The sequence below is a fragment of the Schistocerca serialis genome, chromosome 5 (assembly GCF_023864345.2).
Source record: "Schistocerca serialis cubense isolate TAMUIC-IGC-003099 chromosome 5, iqSchSeri2.2, whole genome shotgun sequence".
Lineage (NCBI taxonomy): Eukaryota > Metazoa > Arthropoda > Insecta > Orthoptera > Acrididae > Schistocerca > Schistocerca serialis.
The window spans coordinates 371922013-371939120 of record NC_064642.1 but is presented as its reverse complement, the minus strand read 5'-3'; the positions used below and the strand labels follow the sequence as shown (position 1 = coordinate 371939120).

The window sequence follows — 17108 nt, the reverse complement described above, 5'->3', positions numbered from 1 at the left end:
CAGGATCTGTCTTCAGAATGTGAATGGCTGTTCTTTCTTCTGTTGAGAGGGTTTTGTTCTGTGAAAGAATGGTAAGGCCAAGTTCAAGGTAAGGAATTCCTAGAAGATGAGCAAGGAATGGTTAGCTGGGAGGGAGGGTCACAGTTGGTTAGAGGTATGAAATGGGATAGGCAAGGTTCAAATTCTGGGATAATACTGGTTTTGTTTGAGCGATTGGTGGCAAAGAAGTGTTTCCACAGTGTGGTTGGTTTGTTGATTGATTGGGGTTGAAGGGACCAAACAGCAAGGTCATCAGTCCCTTGTTTCAAATGTGGTCCATTCCGATAGTGTGACATCTCAGAAAAGTCAGAACGATAAAAGGGAAAAGGCTATAAAACGTAAAAGTGCAGTCATGTCGTCAATGGTAAAAACAAAATGAGGTAAATCAGCAAGAGAGCAAACCCAATGCGATGCTAGAGGCAGGAAATACCCCACCCCTGAAGCAGTAGAGGCAAGACCACCTGCAACTTAAAAGCGTGCAACTGCTAGAATGTAGAAGTGTGTATGGGAAAAGGAGACTAACCAATCCTAAAAAGTGATAAAAACAGAGTAAAAGGGGAAGAAAAGAGGACCTCGGCCAGGGAGGGGAGTCTGGGATCTCCAAACACGGCTTACAGTGGGAGATACCCCAACACTAACTGCCCTGCTCCAACACCAGAGAGAGATGAAAAACCTTAAACCAGAATAAAAACTGCTTTACCGGAGGAAACCGAGAACCAATTCGACCACCCGGGAATCGTCAGCCAACATCAAAGGTAAAGTACGGGAGAGTCTGTACTTAGTACACCGAGCCAAAGAAGGGTGCATTCAACCAAAATGTGCGCTACTGACTGGAAGGCTCCACAACCACAAATTGGAGGTGGCTCATCACGCAAAAGAAAACCATGGGTCAGCCTGGTATGGCCAAAGTGGAGACAACACGGTGCGGTCGAGTCCTTTCGGGAGAGGCGAAAGAAAGAACGCCACGGGCCTGGTGTCATCTTAATCGCATGAAGTTTATTAGACAGGGAGGTAGCCTCCCAAGAGTTGGCCCACGATTGTGCGAAGTGGGATTTGATATGAAGCCGTGAATCTGCTGCAGGAGGGGTTACAGAAAACGGGGTAAGTGACTGCTCCCCCCGCCAAATGATCAGTGAGCTCATTACCTGGGATCCCCACATGGCCAGGGACTCAAAGGAAGTCAATGGTACAAGCAGCACGGTGAATATCAGCGAGATGGTCATGTATGGCAGAGACTAAGGGATGGCGCGAAAAACACCGGTCAATAGCCAGAAGGCCACTCATTGAGTCCGTACATAACAAAACGTGGTTGTGTTGGGACTGTTTAATAAAGGTAAGGGCCTGGAAAATTGCCATCAACTCCGCAGTAAACACCCCACATGTAGGTGGCAGCATATGATTTTCCGTTCCAACACAAGATGTGAAGGCATATCCCACATGATCAGCAGATTTAGAGCCATCAGTCTAAAAAAACAACAGCATCCCGAAACTCCCATAAAATTCAGCGGAAAAAGGAATGGAACACCATCGGAGGGATGCAATCTTTCGGACCTCGGCGGAGATCCATCCGAATTCGGGGCCGTGGAACTAACCAAGGGAGGGTGGAGGAGAGGTAGTGTGGAAGACAGGACAAAGAAGGAAGCTGAAAATCAGGGCAAAGAGACACAAGGCGGAGCCCAACCGGTAAACCCGCCTGAGCGCAGGAATCAGGTGGGTAACGTCCATGGTCTTGGAACAGGATAGAATAGGAAGGATGAGTGGGAGAGGAACGGACAGCGATTGCATAAGACACCAGAAGCTGTGACCACCGAACAGAAAGAGAGAGGGGGAGGGGGGGGGGGGGAGGATCCCAGCTTCAACCAGGAGACTATCAACAGAGCTAGTAGGGAAGGCACCAGTGGCCAAACTGATACCACACTGGTGGACTGGATCCAGCACGTGCAATGTGGAAGGAGCAGCCGAACCATAAACTTAACAACCATAGTCCAAGCGAGACAGACCTAAAGCACAATAAAGGTGGAGAAGGAAAGAGTGGTCCGCACCCCAAGAGGTGTGGGCAAGGAAGCGAAGAACATTAAGTTTACGGAAACATACTACCTTCAGAAGTCTGATAGGGGGTAGCCAAGTGAGCTTGTTGTCAAAAAGAAAATCCAGGAAATGAAACTGTGGACCACAGGCAATCGTTGTGCATAGAGAGAGAGCTCTGGATCAGGGTGGATCGTAGTACAGCGACAGAAGTGGACCACCCGCGATTTTAAAAGAGAAAATTGAAACCCGTGTGAGAGGGTCCATGCAGAGGCACGCCGTATAACTCCCTGTAGCTGCCGCTCTGCATAGGCCATCGAATAGGAACTAACCCAAATGCAGAAATCATCCACATACAGAGCAGGGGCGACCAAAGGACCGACAGAGACCACAAGTCCATCGATAGCAATGAGGAAAAGAAGTACACTCAATACAGAACCCTGTGGGATGCCCATTTCCTGGGTCCGTGGAGAACTAAAAACAGTACCAAACCGAACATCGAATGACTGATGGAACAGGAACTGGCGCATAAAAATAGGGAGTGGGCCCCAAAGACCCCACTGATGAAGTGTAAGTATGATGTGATGGCGCCAAGCCGTGTCATAGGCCTTGCGAAGGTCAATAAATACTACAACCAAATCGCGGCACTGGGAAAAAGCCTGCCAAACTGTGGATTCCAAGCGAAGTAAATGATCGATCGGAGACCGTCCCTCTCAGAAGCCACACTGGTAAGGGGACAATAGATCCTGAGATTTGAGGACCCAATTGAGCCAACGGGCTACCATCTGTTCAAGTAACTTGCAAACAACATTTGTCAGACTAATTGGCCGATAGCTTTCAACAAATAGGGGGTTCTTACCAGTCTTAAGAACAGGAACCATGATGCTATCCGTCCGCTGAGAAGGGAAGTCACCCTGGAGCCAAATACAGTTAAACACCCAGAGAAGATGCCGTTGTGGAGCACTGAAATGTTGAAGCAGTTGGTTATGAATGCAGTTTGGGCCATGGGCCGTATCATGAGAAGAAGAAAGTGTGGAAAGAAATTCCCATTAAGTAAAAGCAGAAGCTTCGGCCTGCTGTTTCCGGTGAAGGAATGCAGCCGGATATGAGGCTGATGCCGTTGCAAAATGGGTAGCAAGATTTTCCGCAAGAATCAACGGGTCCATACAAAGGCCGTCTGGGAGGTGAAGGCCTGGGAGGGTGGACTGCCGATGGCAACCTTGGAGAGAGCGAAGTGTAGCCCATACCCATGACATAGGGACAGTAGAACCGAGGGAAGAAACAAATCATTCCCAACATATCCATTTGCTCTGTTTGATTAAATAATGGGCTTTAGTGCGAAGGCGTTTAAAGGTAATAAGGTTGGCAACGGATTGGTGCCTCTCAAGGTGCTGCAAAGCTCGACGGCGATCACAGATGCCAATGGCAATGGCTGTACTCCACCACGGGACTTGCCGGTGACGAAATGGTCCAGATGAGTGCGGTACAGCAAGGCTAGCAGCACGAACAATTGTGCCAGACACGTCACATAGGACGTCATCAATACAACCCGACAAAGAAGGAGAAATACGACCTGTGCAGTGTATAGAGGCCAATCGGCGCGTTGGAAAGACCAATGAGGTAATCTGTCCATCGGGGAGCGGGAAGGGGGCGACAGAATCAATGGGAAATAGTCACTATTACAAAGGTTGTCGTGTGGTGACCAGTGCAATGAAGGGCGGAGGGAGGGAGAAGAAAGAGAAAGATCAATGGCAGAATAGGTACCATGACCGGCACTGAAATGAGTAGGGGAGCCATCATTAAGAAGGCACAAGTTGTGGTTTGTAATAAACTGGTCTATGAGAAGACCTCGTCTAGATGGAAATGCACTGCTGCACAAGGGATGATGAGCATTAAAATCCCCGAGGAGGAGGAAGGGAGGAGGAAGTTGCTGAAGAAGGGCAGTTAAGGCAGCAGGTGTAAGAGTCCTGTCAGGAGGGAGATAAAGATTGCAAACCATGACCTCAGAGTCCAGGTAGACCCTAACAGCATCCGCTTCCAATGTAGTTTGAAGAAGAATCCATGTGCTAGCAATGTCTGTACAGACCAACGTACAAACGCCACCAGAAGGCTGCAGGGGGCTGACCCGATTATGACAGAAAACACGGAACACACAGAGGGTTGGTGAGTGATCATCAGTAAAATGAGATTCCTGTAGAACCACACAAGCTGCAGAGTAAGACAAAATAAGGGATTTCAATTCCAGAAGGTGATGGTAGTATCCATCACAATTCCATTAAATAACCACAGAACGATGATTCAAATGGGGGTTGAACAGGCTAAAGCCAGTCATACCACCGGGTCACCACCTGTCACCGAAAAGGAGGGGGCGACATCCATGAACAACAGGTCAAAATCTGGTTGTGAAGCCGGGTATGGGACCTCTAGTGACACCAAAGGCTCCTTGTCCCCGGACTTGTTTCTTCTTCTTTTCTGTTTGAGATCGAGGAGGGCTGTGTGGCATAAAGGAGCCAGCTGCAGCACGATTGGGAACAGAACGAGATTGGGCGACCTGGGGGCCGACAGACCATGGTTCTCGCAGTCGTATGTGGCAGCAGACCTTTGGCCTGGAAGGTGCCGGGAAGGGGCATCCCAGGAGGGACGTCCTTGACCGGCAGACACCGAATAAGTGGGACACTTCTCCGGCTGGGGAGGGAGAGCAGTGCCTGGAGGAGAAGATGTGGGAGCCACAGGGGAGGGGGGGGGGGGGGGAGGAGAGGAGGTCCAGGACTGGGGTAAGGAAGGGGTGAAGATGTAATGAAAGCATAACAAGACATCATGGACACAGGGTGAAGACGTGCATACTTCTTACGAGCCTCAGTGTAGGTTAAACAATCAAGGGACTTATACTCCTGTACCCTCTTTTCCCTCTGATATACTGGGCAATCTGGTGTATGTGGAGCATGATTGCCAAGACAATTAACACACACAAGAGGGGGAACACAGGAACTCCCCTCATGGAGTGGATGTCCACAGTCACCACAGAGAGGGGCCTGCAAACAGCGGGAAGACGTGTCCAAAACGCAAGCACTTAAAACACCTCATAAGAGGTGGGATGTACGGCTTCACATCACATCGATAAACCATAATCGTTACTTTCTCAGGGAGGGTATCCCCTTCAAAGGCCAGGATAAAGGCACCAGTATCAATGCGATTGTCCTTCGGACCCTTCTGAACATGCCGAACAAAGTGAACACCCTGCCGTCCGAGATTGTCCCAAAGTTCCTCATCAGTTTGAAAGATGAGGCCTCTGTGAAAAATCACATCTTGAACCATATTTAGAGACTGGTGGGGGGTAATGGACACAGGAATTGTGCCAAGATGGCTACAGACACGAAGGGCTGTAGACTGGGCAGCTGAAGCAGTTTTGATCAACAACGAACCCGAACACATCTTGCCAGAGAGTCCACTTCGTCAAACTTTTCTTCAATGTGTTCCATACAGAATAAAGGTTTGTCATTGGTGAAAGTATCCCCATCAATCCTGGTGCAAACCAGATAGCAGGAGAAAGGTTTTGCCCCTAGCCGACGGGCCTGACCCGCCTCCCAGGGGGTAGCCATGGAAGGGAAGGCTGAAGGGGCAGGAGAAGCAGCAATAGAAGAATCAGTTCCATGCAGTGAGACGGCCGCAGAAGAACTGCCAGAGTTCTGGACCCGTATGCATTTCATTTGCATAGCGTCCGCCCTGATTACGCAACAAAAATAAATTGCAAAACCAACATAACCAGGAGGATAGCGGGGCCAACATAAGCAAGGACACCAAGAGAGGAAGAGCGGAGGGCGAAGGGGAAGGAGCAAGGAGAGGAAAGGAGGGGAAGGGCAAGGAAATGCAGCCCTGGAAAGAAGGAAGGCTGCAATAGCTTGGGGACCCGTGCTTGCCACGCACGTACTCACGAAAGAACCGTGAGCCCCCTGGGGGGTCCACAGTGTGAATCAGGGGGAGAATAAGTCTCAGTATTCTGGGTTTATTAGGAGTGAGTTTTAGAGGATGTGGTAAATGGAAAAGGCCACAAATGCAGGGCCTGCATGCTTTATAGGATTGATGAGGGTGTTCACAGTGAATCAGGATAGATGTTGATGAGTACCGGTACTCTAATGCAGGAATGGTATAACAGTACCTTCATTAATTTTTGGAGGCTGTCTCTGGAATGTTCTTCCTGGTGATGGAGGACAAGTATTTCAGTGTGGTAGATGTGGCATAGGTACTTGGGATTGCACAGTAACAAAACCTCACAGCATCTATGCTATGGAAATTTGTTTCTGTAGTACCAGGTTTGTGAGGGAAAGGGACAGGCAGAATTTAAAAATATGAAGGTCATTGGGATGGGGATTCCAGGGTGTGTGCAGTATTTAAGGAACAAGATGTGAGACTGTGTTTTAGATAGGGAGAAGGGGGCTTATGGACTCAACAGCAAGGTTATCAGCAGCAGTATGGAAGTTGGTAGGAACGGAGGTGGTTAAAACAAGTAAAATGTCATAAACCAAGTAAGGGTAAGTCTGGCACATTACATTCACTTTCTCCCAACTCCAATCTTGGTCACCTGCATAGGTGCACTATGTCACATTCTTTAAGTTAGTGTAAAATTGGGGCATCGTGGATATTCTGGGCTACTTTATCTGTTGTGTACAAATGTTGTAGAGAGTCTGAACTAGAGGTGGGTTGTTCATGAATGAATGGGTCCAAAGGACGGTTCACTAAAGTGAATGAAAAGACCAAGGAACGACTTCTAAGGAAAAGTTGTTCACCATTCACTTCGCTCACGGTTGGTGTCATTCCTGGGAATGATCATAGTTCACTGTTGTCATGGTCGGTCTTATTCCTGGTCATTCACAGTTCACTTCAGTGATCTCATTCCCATCTTTGTCTATTTTGTGTGGTCCTCATTCCCTCCTCAGTCTTACTCAGCTGGTTTCATTCTTTTTTGGTAGTTGCTTATTCCAGTTCAACTTACATAATTGTAAAAAGTATATAAAAATTAAGTTGTATGTAACACACACATTTTTCAGCAACAGAAAGTGAAATCTGCCTATCTCTTCATTATTTTGATCAACAATCAACTGTAGGGCATTTATTTATCACAAGGGAAGTTATTTTTGTTTGTTTGACCAATTAAAAAAAGCAGCTATTGTTTTGTCCACAGTTTAAGTTTCATCTGCTTGGTATAATGACTACGTTTTAAGACAGCTTTTATTAATTTCTTAATTGTAGTGTATGAAAGTTTACATAAAATCTGTAATTTTCGCATTTCTTTCAAAAATAAAACATGGCATTTAGGCAGGCTCTTATTTTTCAAGTTTGGTTGTTTTTGTGGTACCCCCAGTTTACAAAAAAAAGTGAGTTGTGCACGATTTCGACTCATTGAGGAAAGGGAAAGTGGTGCCTCTCCATTTAAAAAAAAAAAGAAAAAAAAATCATAGAATGGCTCTGGCTCCTGAAGTGGCACAAGATCATGCTTCAACTTACATGCTGCTAAGAAAAATACAAACAGAACATACTGCAGTCCTTCTTGTGGTCATAATTCAACACAGAACAAACTTTTTCAAAACATATGTGGCTCTCGCCATCCACTTTGCATGATGGATCACCTTGAGCATGGGAAGACAGATCAAGGGATGGTTCTTTGAGAAGAGCATTTGCAGTTAATTCCAAAACTATCAACATAATCACCTCATACATCTCATAATTGCAAGGTAAATACAAGAGATCTTTTTCCAAAAGATTTTCAATCCAACCACATACACCTCTGAAAGGGCCCACTTCTACACTGCTGTGAAAGAAACTAAGGATTTAACTAAAAATCCACATATATATTTACAAGCACCTAGTTAATAGAGAACTTTAATTTTTATTTTTTTAATATGGTACATCTGTGTGTACAAATTATATTTTAAATACATTAATGTGTATTTAATGAATTGCTGAATTTCATACTCAATTCACTCTTGTCTCTTAATTCTTTGGAGACCGCTCACTTAGAAGAATATTGAGCCTAGGAAACTGGCCATTCATGCCGTTATTTAAAGTACCACTGGCACATGTGCAAATGGTATATCTTCAAGATTAGTACATACTAAAAAAGAACCAAACTTCAACCTTTATTTTCTATATTTACTTTAAATCTTTTATAGACTACACATTTCAAACTAATGATGACAGAAAGTATCTTCCCAAGAAAAAAGTAAAAGGTGAGTTACTGAGCAATTTCTTCCTCTTGAACTTTCAAAATTTCTTGCTCACTCAACAAACATAGTATGTTTGCAGCAGAATCACAGCAAACTGCAAAATCTAATGAGTACATCAGTGCAATCATATTGGCTCAGTTATTCATGACAGGAACAGTTACACTCACTAATGTTTTTTTGAAATAATTCTATAAATTTGCAACAGAAAGGAGCACCAGTCAAGGGACATGTCGCAAGATGTTGGTACATTATTGTCATACGAAATAAGTACACTTTTTGAGTGACATGTGGCTCACATGCCGAGAAAATCACTGACCAATCTATACTTGAGCTTGGTCTCCAAAGTGTTAATGGCAGCTCGTGCTTGGTTAGTTCTCTACCTCAAATAACTGATGCTGGATTCCATGCACAAACCTTGGCTCCCCTTTCAACTGGTGACTGATCAAAAACTGATTATCTATTTTGATTGTAAAGATCTTCAAAGCTATTATGTGTACTACGTTGTGAAGGTTTTGGGCCAAAAAGAAGTTTTGATTCTATTTTCCTTCGACGTTTTGATGATATACAAGCATATTTATCTAGTTACCTCCATTGCTGATACGCAACTTCTATGTTTAGTATTTAATTTCTCTGCTCCTATGTCAGAAGTCATGATTCTTCTAATAAACTATCACTTACCACACAGACGATATAGCAATTTGACAGCTACTATTTCTGCAGCAACAGGAAGTCACTTGCCCAATATGCTGAAGGCCTAAAAATGGCTCTGAGCACTATGGGACTTAACATCTGAGGTCATCAGTCCCCTAGACTTAGAACTACTTAAACCTAACTAACCTAAGGACATCACACACATCCATGCCCGAGGCAGGATTCGAACCTGCGACCGCAGCAGCCGCGTGGTTCTGGACTGAAGCGCCTAGAACCGCTCGGCCACAGTGGCCGGCCTGTTGAAGGTCTCACAAAGGCCCTCACAAACAGGCACTATCCCCAAAACCTAGCCCACAAACAGGTTTTCCACACCCTTAATTGTCCCACCATTATTCAGAACAAGCTGCAAGGTGGTGCCTCATGTTCACCCAATATCACCCTGCTCTGGAGCAACTGAACCATATCCTTCACCAGGGCTTTGACTACCTTCACCAAGCCTGAAAATCAGGAACTTCCTACCCACATCTTCCCACCCCTTCTGCCATCCACCCGACATACACAACATTCCAATACATCCCTATGCCACTCCCATCGCCTTGCCACGGGGGTCATATCTGTGTGGAAGACCTGACTCAAGACTTGCTGATTCCCACCGACAGCGCATCCTACCTGACTCAGGCTTGTCCTGTCCCATCAGAGACAGTGCCACCTGCGAAAGCAACCATGTCACACACCAGCTCTGCTGCAACTTCTGCACAGCATTTTATGAGAGCATGACCACCAATCATCTCTCTTCCTGAACAAACGGCCATCTCCAAACTGTGGTCAAGATGAGAGCTGATGATCCAGTCACTGTACACGCTGTTGAGTACAACACGCTTCAGTTCAATGGCTGCTTTACTATCCATGCCATCTGGATCCTGCCCCCAAGCATCAGCTTTCCTGAATTACACAGCTGGGAGTTATCCTTGCAATACCACTTTTGGCCTGAATCTCCACTAATACAGTACTTTGACACCTTCCTCCCAACAATATCCCCCTCCTCTGTCCTGCCACCCTCTCCCTATGCATGCCTTCACATCATCATCATCGATGTGTGCTGCACAGCTCACTAGCTGCATGCACATGTGACACATTCTTATCATGTACACCTACTACCTCTTCCTCGCACATTCCTATCCTGCATACTGGCTGCCTTCGTTCAAGCCATCAGATACCGCTCCCCAATGCCCCTTTCCTGTTTCCCACATCTATCTCTCTTTACTTAACTCAATGTAGCAATTCATTAGAAATGAACAGTGGACAAAAGTAAACCTCTGAACAAAAGTACGACACACACACACACACACACACACACACACACACACACACACACACACACACTGACTGAGGAAAAAATCCTGAAGTTGAAAGGCTATGGTGAAAATCCATGGGCAATAAAAGATCAACCAATAATGTACCGTAGTGTGTGCGTTCAAAATAGCAGCTAATAATTATACTCAGACGAGAATCCCCATGTCAAAGAATTTCTGGAAAGCTGTAGTTTCCAAATAATGAGACTGTTCTACATGGGATTGCCAATAATTGTGGTACCACACATCTGGTTTGACCCATAAAATCATCGAGATGTGGCATACCACTATCTAGATCTTAACCAATATAGCAATACTCCTCTATTAACACAACAAAAACCTGTCTAGTACACCTCCCCACCACACTAAAACCACATCAGAACCAGGGCTGAGAAGAACACGGGTATTTAAAAAAAAAAAAAAAAACGGGGGGTGAGAAAAAGGGGAAAAAAGAGATGGGGAGGAAAACAGAGGGTTTTATTGTTTTTTTCTTTGGGGGGGGGGGGGGGGGTCATATTGATGATTAAATAGTTCAACTTCAGTTCCTATGAGTAATTTATTCAAAATATTAATCCATTCTTACAACTACTTTATTAGTGTCTCATTTTTTGCCCTGCCAGCACTGCACCAACCAAGAGAATTTTCTCCACCTACACATGCTTGTTTGGTCAAAATTAAGAAATAATTTAGGAGAGAAAAGACCCTAGAATAGATTGAAGATCTATAAATTTCTATATTTAAACTAAATTGTACTTCACAGTCATTATGTTCTATATAAAGTTAAAAGGCATTTTTTTCCAGAAGGGTAAATGTTATTTAACTGTGTTTCTTTCTGCAAGAAAAGTTAAAACACAATATTAATTAAATAAATTCTTGTGACAGTAAATAGTCGCCTTCAATAAATTTGATGGCTCTTTTTAATTTGTGTAAAGCTAACTAACGTAACACACCTATCACTCTCATGGTCTGTCACATGTGCACAAAACTAAATGGATGAATAATACTGACAGTAACTTAGTAAAACAGTACTCTGTATGGCCAGTCTAGATTGCATGACCCAGGAACCCCTCCAAATACTATCTCAATAGCACTGCCACATGTATTGGTCCCTGGTTCAGGAAGCACCAACTTTCGTCAACATCAATTCCCCGCAGTGGCAACACCTAGTGTACTCACCAATGAGGCCATGTAGCTGTAGGAATTTTATAGTCACAGCCATACCCTCACTCATCACAGACCCATACTCAGCAACGAAAGACAAACGGGTAAAATTAAATTCTACACATGAGAAAATTTCAAACAACAAACCAACAACTGCAAAACTGAAAACTAACCATAACCAATCACTACTGAAATTAAAATGACCCAACGACAATCCAACAACAGCCTCAGAAAACACCAAGTTCAATGTAGTGATAAGCCCAACCCACACTAACATCAGGCACATTCAAATCAGAAACACAAAAATCCAACACTCGAGTGCACCACTGCTTCCTTCAATACGTCCTCTGTAAACACAATCCATTTCAAAGATGCTGCACCTCAATGATGTCACACAACACAGTTATGTCATGGTTCAAAGCCAATGTATGGTATCGCCAATTTCAATTGACCTTCCTGCACAATATATCATCTTGAGCAACTGAATCACTGGCTGCATGAGAGATGTTGTGGACTACTAATTGTTCAATGTGTCATCTTTCCCCACCTGAATACATGATTCAGCTCATTACTACACAGTTTCAAACATGGTCAACTCTATATGGCAAATTGCATGCTAACTCATATATAGGTCTGAATAGTAAGTATATCCTATTATTCTCAATACATTATATACAGCCAGGCTGTGCTATAATTTCCTACTGGACTCCCTTTGCATCTTTTATACTTCATGTGAGTGACGCGCATCAACATACTTGTTTTACAACAAAATGTGTGTTAAATATGCAGCAAAAATATGTTAAATTAGGTGCAAACGTAAGCATCAGAAGATAGATCATGCTGTTACCGCAACTTTTATTTTGCATTCACATTCGTTTCCTTCATTAACTCACAATTAAATTATCACCTTCCATTCTAAGTTAGACCTTGAGCTATGCTATAGATCAGTTTCTCATCACAGCCAGGACTACAGGAGATGAGGGCAGTTGCATTATCACATTCTAAAATAGTTGGCTTCTTTTAAAATTACAACAGACTTTAATATTAATCATCCTTATTTAATATTCTTATTACATATTTTAATGCTATTGCATGTATTTTTACAATCATCTCGCAGACAGTGAAATAGAAGAAGTTAAGAGACAGAATATTTTAGAGCGTATATGTAATGAACTGAGGACAATTTATGCTGATGAGCAGTTTTTATCACAGACAGATTAATGTAATTCAGTACCGAACACAAGTTTGTATACATTCAATAGACTGTCAGTCAAAAGACTCATGAGGAATGATGAAACACAAAGAGTTAGTATGACATCAGAATAACTTAAACACACTGTTGGAACCCATCAAAGGGCGAAAAATGGATTAAGAGTGAAAAGATAACAGAATATACAAGAACAGAGAAGGCATGTGTGCGCAAATAAAAAGTAGGTTTCTGTGTAAGCTACTAGAAATTAGAGAAAAAAGAGAATGTGGAAGACAGTAGTATGTCGGGGCCTGTACATACTGTATAATCACTTTCCTTAACAATTCATTTCACTACAGATAATAATAATGACATTTACAGGGACACTCCGCATGCCACCGTAGGGTGTGTAGAGACTGTACCCATTGTCGCTACTAACCGTTTATTTTCCTGTTCCATTCGCAAAAAGAGTGAGGGAAAAATGACTACCTTACATGGTCCCACAGGAGTTTTAATGTCTCATATCTTATCTTCGTGGTCCTTAGGCGCAATGTTGGCGACAGTACAATCGTGTAACAGTCAACTTCAAATGTCGGTTCTCTAAATTTTGTCAATAGTGCTTCTCGAAAAAGGATGTCGTCTTCCCTCCAGAGATTCCCATTAAAGCTCCCGAAGCAACTCCGTGACAATTATGTGCTGTTTGAATCTACCGGTAACAAGTGGGTCATTCCATGTTAAAGATATTTTGTGACAAAAAAATTAAAATGACAATATTACAAATATAACCTTAAAAATGCCAAGTTAAAAGTACATTTGTTCATTGCAAAATAATCATGAATATGAAAAAATCAAATTTCTACCTTCACTAAGTGTTTAAAGTGCACTACTCTATGGCACCACAGAGAGGTATGTTTTAAGCTATTTCCAGATGAGTATTAGTTGTGTTATCTATGGCTGGTTGTTCTATTGTTGCAAAGAATATTGAAGTCAACATTGTTATAGCTCATAATAATTCGTTTTGTTGAGGTAAGCTAATTGCTTTTCTTTATTTTGTTAGTTTTATAATATATATGTAGCTTTTAACACCCGTAACAAAGAAGGTACAAAAGTTTAATTTGTAATCTAGTAAATTTGTTCTGTACAATACCTTTCTGTAAAAGTGAGGTTATGCACATGTTTTACAATATCATACCATTACATGGCATTTTGAAATCTTATTTAACACTCTTAGAGCTGTTACGGGTGTTACTAATTTTTGTTTCGGGTGTTACTTAACACATGCGTAACACCTGTAACTTGAATTGGAAGGTTTAATGCCACCTTCATCTTTAGTGGGCCTAGGCCCTACATTTAAATTATAACCAAAGGGTATTAATATGAATGGAAAAAAGTTTTTTTTTTAACTATGTTTATTACATATAAAAACAGTTAAGCATGAAAACTAAAATTTTGATTCCTCTGCATACATTTGTTTAAGCACTACACCTACATTATAAAAGTTAGTTAGAGCATTAACCTGACTCAACTGACGTTCTCCTAAAAAGTTAATTAAGCCCAAAATTCTTTAGATTACATATAGTTTATGTTTTCCATTCTAACTTTTCCAAGAACAACAATATTGCTAACCTCAGTTTTAAATTTAATATAGGCTCAGTAAACTGCTTATTGAGGCAAATTCTAATCATTCATAAGAGCCTATGTTTAACAATGTACTGTGCTGGGCAGTTCAAAAATAAATATACTTTGTCCAATCTATGTTATTTTGAGAGAGATTTTGGATTGACAGTTGAGTGAAATTTTTTGCCAGTTCACATGGTGAAGGAGCCATGGATGGAATTGGAGGTGCACTGAAGAGGAGCGTGTGGACAGCTGTTAAATCAAGGAAAGTTATTATTAACAACGCAATTGACTTTTATGACTACACTCTGAAGAATTTTTCTAAAATGAAGGTACTATGGGTTGATAAGATAACAGTGGAACGTAACATTCCTATTTTGGATGAAAGGTGGAAAAATTTACAAGCAATTCCTCAAATCCAGGGCTGCCATCACTTTTGGCCTTATATAACAACTGATTTGCTGGTTTCAAAAACATCAGAGTCATTAATGACAAGGGTGGCAGTATTTATTACTGAGGAGGCCAAAGTTAAAACATTACATGCAAAAAGATGCATAAACTTCTATGACGTGTGCAGTTCTGATGATTCTGATCACGAGACTGTTTCACTATCCGAATCACAAGACAATATTGGAAGTGCTTGTGAGTTAAGCTAACTAATAAAATTGAAAAGTCTGATTTAAAATATGGGTTATTTGTCTTGGTTGACATTCCAAGTGACAAAAAGAAGCTAACCCTATCCAAAATTCAATACCGTTACTTGGGAATCTGCCAGAGTGAGGTTGATGAAGAGGAGGATGTGAAAATAATGTTTCTGAACTCAGTAGGAAAAAGTAAAACACTTTTTAAACTAGATGAAACTGATGTTTGTTTTGTGAAATTCAGTCAAGTACTATCTAAGGTAACAACACCAGAAATCAAACAAGGTAACCGTTTGTACTACGAGTTCAATTTTGAGATGGATGTTGCTGAAAAAGAATATTAAATGAAGTTTTGAAACCTATCAATAAGAAGGAAACATTTTTGTCATAAATTTAATAAGCCTACAAAATGAGGGAAATGTAAGTAATGATATCTTGGCCTAGTTGTACTAAAAAATTGTAACAAAATTTTTTGTGTAATAAACAGCTTTAGCCTTCAAATATGTTTTCTTAAGTACATACTTTTACTCCAAATAAACTACAAAGCTTTTCTTTTCTTTTTATGCAATTGTAAGAGGTAGATTTATTCCTTCAAGAATTTACTGTAACACACATACTGGGTTATGATGTCCAAAACAATAAAAATTTATATTTCAAAATAAAATTTGGGGCAATACCTCTTAACAGTTGTTTTACAAGTTTGCAGAAATTAGAGAATTCCCTAACTCATAACAGGGGCCAGGTCTACTTTTGGTAACACCCGTAACTCTACTTTTTTGATTAATAACCAGGAGAACAATAAAACAATTCCAGTATCAACATTTAATATAATTTAATATAACATAAGCTTTAAAGGTTTTCAACATTAAATTCAATAAATATTTTCCCTTACATTATTTTTCCTGATTTTAAGGTGTGTACATGTAACACCCGTAACTATGGAACTGCCCAAATCTAGCAAACCGCCTCTGAACTCCTTTGATATCTAATGCAGTACAACACAATCAAGTATATTTTTCGGTACCCAATTTAGTATTGGAGGGGAGCGTGGAGGGTAAAAATCGTAGAGGGAGACCGAGAGATGAATACACTAAGCAGATTCAGAAGGATGTAGGTTGCAGTAGGTACTGGGAGATGAAAAAGCTTGCACAGCATAGAGTAGCATGGAGAGCTGCATCAAACCAGTCTCAGGACTGAAGACCACAACAACAACAACCCTTCCAGAGCAATAACACAGCTCGGGCAGTACTTTTATGTGGAGAAGAAATTTTAACCAAATATGTTGAAACCACACAATGGTTGCCACAATACTGGCTTACACCAACTACGATTTTAAAGACTGAAAGCTTGCCCTATCAAAGACTGCACTGACATATTCACAGCTATTACATGATTCATCATTTATTACTATGTAGAGCATTCACCCATCAGGTCTTGACACCACGGGGCCAACGGCTACGTCATACACGCAAAATTTGACACTATGCAAAACTTACGCACAAGGTTTAACCAACCATTTATAAAGTATTCCACTTACTTAATCCATACCTCGCAAGCTTTTGGGCAGTATTCGCAGAAGAGTTCGATTTTCAAATCACCGACGTCCGTATGAATTGTAACCGACTGAAACAGTCCAAAATGTCAAAAACTGCATAACAACACTTCGAATGAAAATAAAGATACATCTGTGCATCTCCAGTAGATAATGACGAAAAGAAATACATACCATGTTTCAGATAGTGCCAAAATAACAATTATCTCTTATCAAGGTCCTTGGACATCTACACACAACAAAACAATCACACTACACTTTACTGTCCACCACAACGGCGTTCTATTTAGTATTTACATTTATAAACTAGTGTTTTTGTCTCTGGTCATTGCCAACCGTAGAGACTAGTGCCAGTAATCACTGACTAGCGCGCAAGGGGATCTTTGCAACGCCACCTAGGTGGCGTTGATCTTTGTCACCTTGAAAAAAAAATTTGTCTCTCACTGTCACGATACGTCAAAAAGGTGGTGTGCGCTCACGAAGGATGACTGTCACTAAACTTTTTTTTTAAGTCCAAGTGTCATTTGTCGATACGGATTCTAAAGAGACAGTCATTAATTCCGAACTCACCGAACTACCATAAAAAAGAGTGGTGGGTACAGCATACCCTTTTTCGAGAGACAGGCTAATGGCCAATACACAGTGTTCGTTACGGCACCG

The 17108-nt window shown here is 41.9% G+C and overlaps 1 protein-coding gene across 2 annotated transcripts in view; it reads right to left on the bottom strand.

Annotated features, from left to right (window-relative positions):
- The window catches only part of LOC126480702 (peptidyl-prolyl cis-trans isomerase-like 3), a 52154-nt gene extending 35365 nt beyond the window's left edge, over nucleotides 1-16789 (bottom strand). Inside the window, exons 1-2 of one of the 2 annotated variants that reach the window (XM_050103948.1) lie at nucleotides 16623-16789; nucleotides 16445-16519 (exon numbers count right to left, since the gene is read on the bottom strand). In XM_050103948.1, the coding sequence (XP_049959905.1) occupies nucleotides 16445-16519; nucleotides 16623-16625 (78 nt within the window). In that variant the 5' untranslated portion in view covers nucleotides 16626-16789. The remainder of the gene's footprint in view (nucleotides 1-16444; nucleotides 16520-16622) is intronic. The other variant, XM_050103947.1, reaches the window with a different exon arrangement.
- Between the last annotated feature and the right edge of the window lie 319 nt (nucleotides 16790-17108).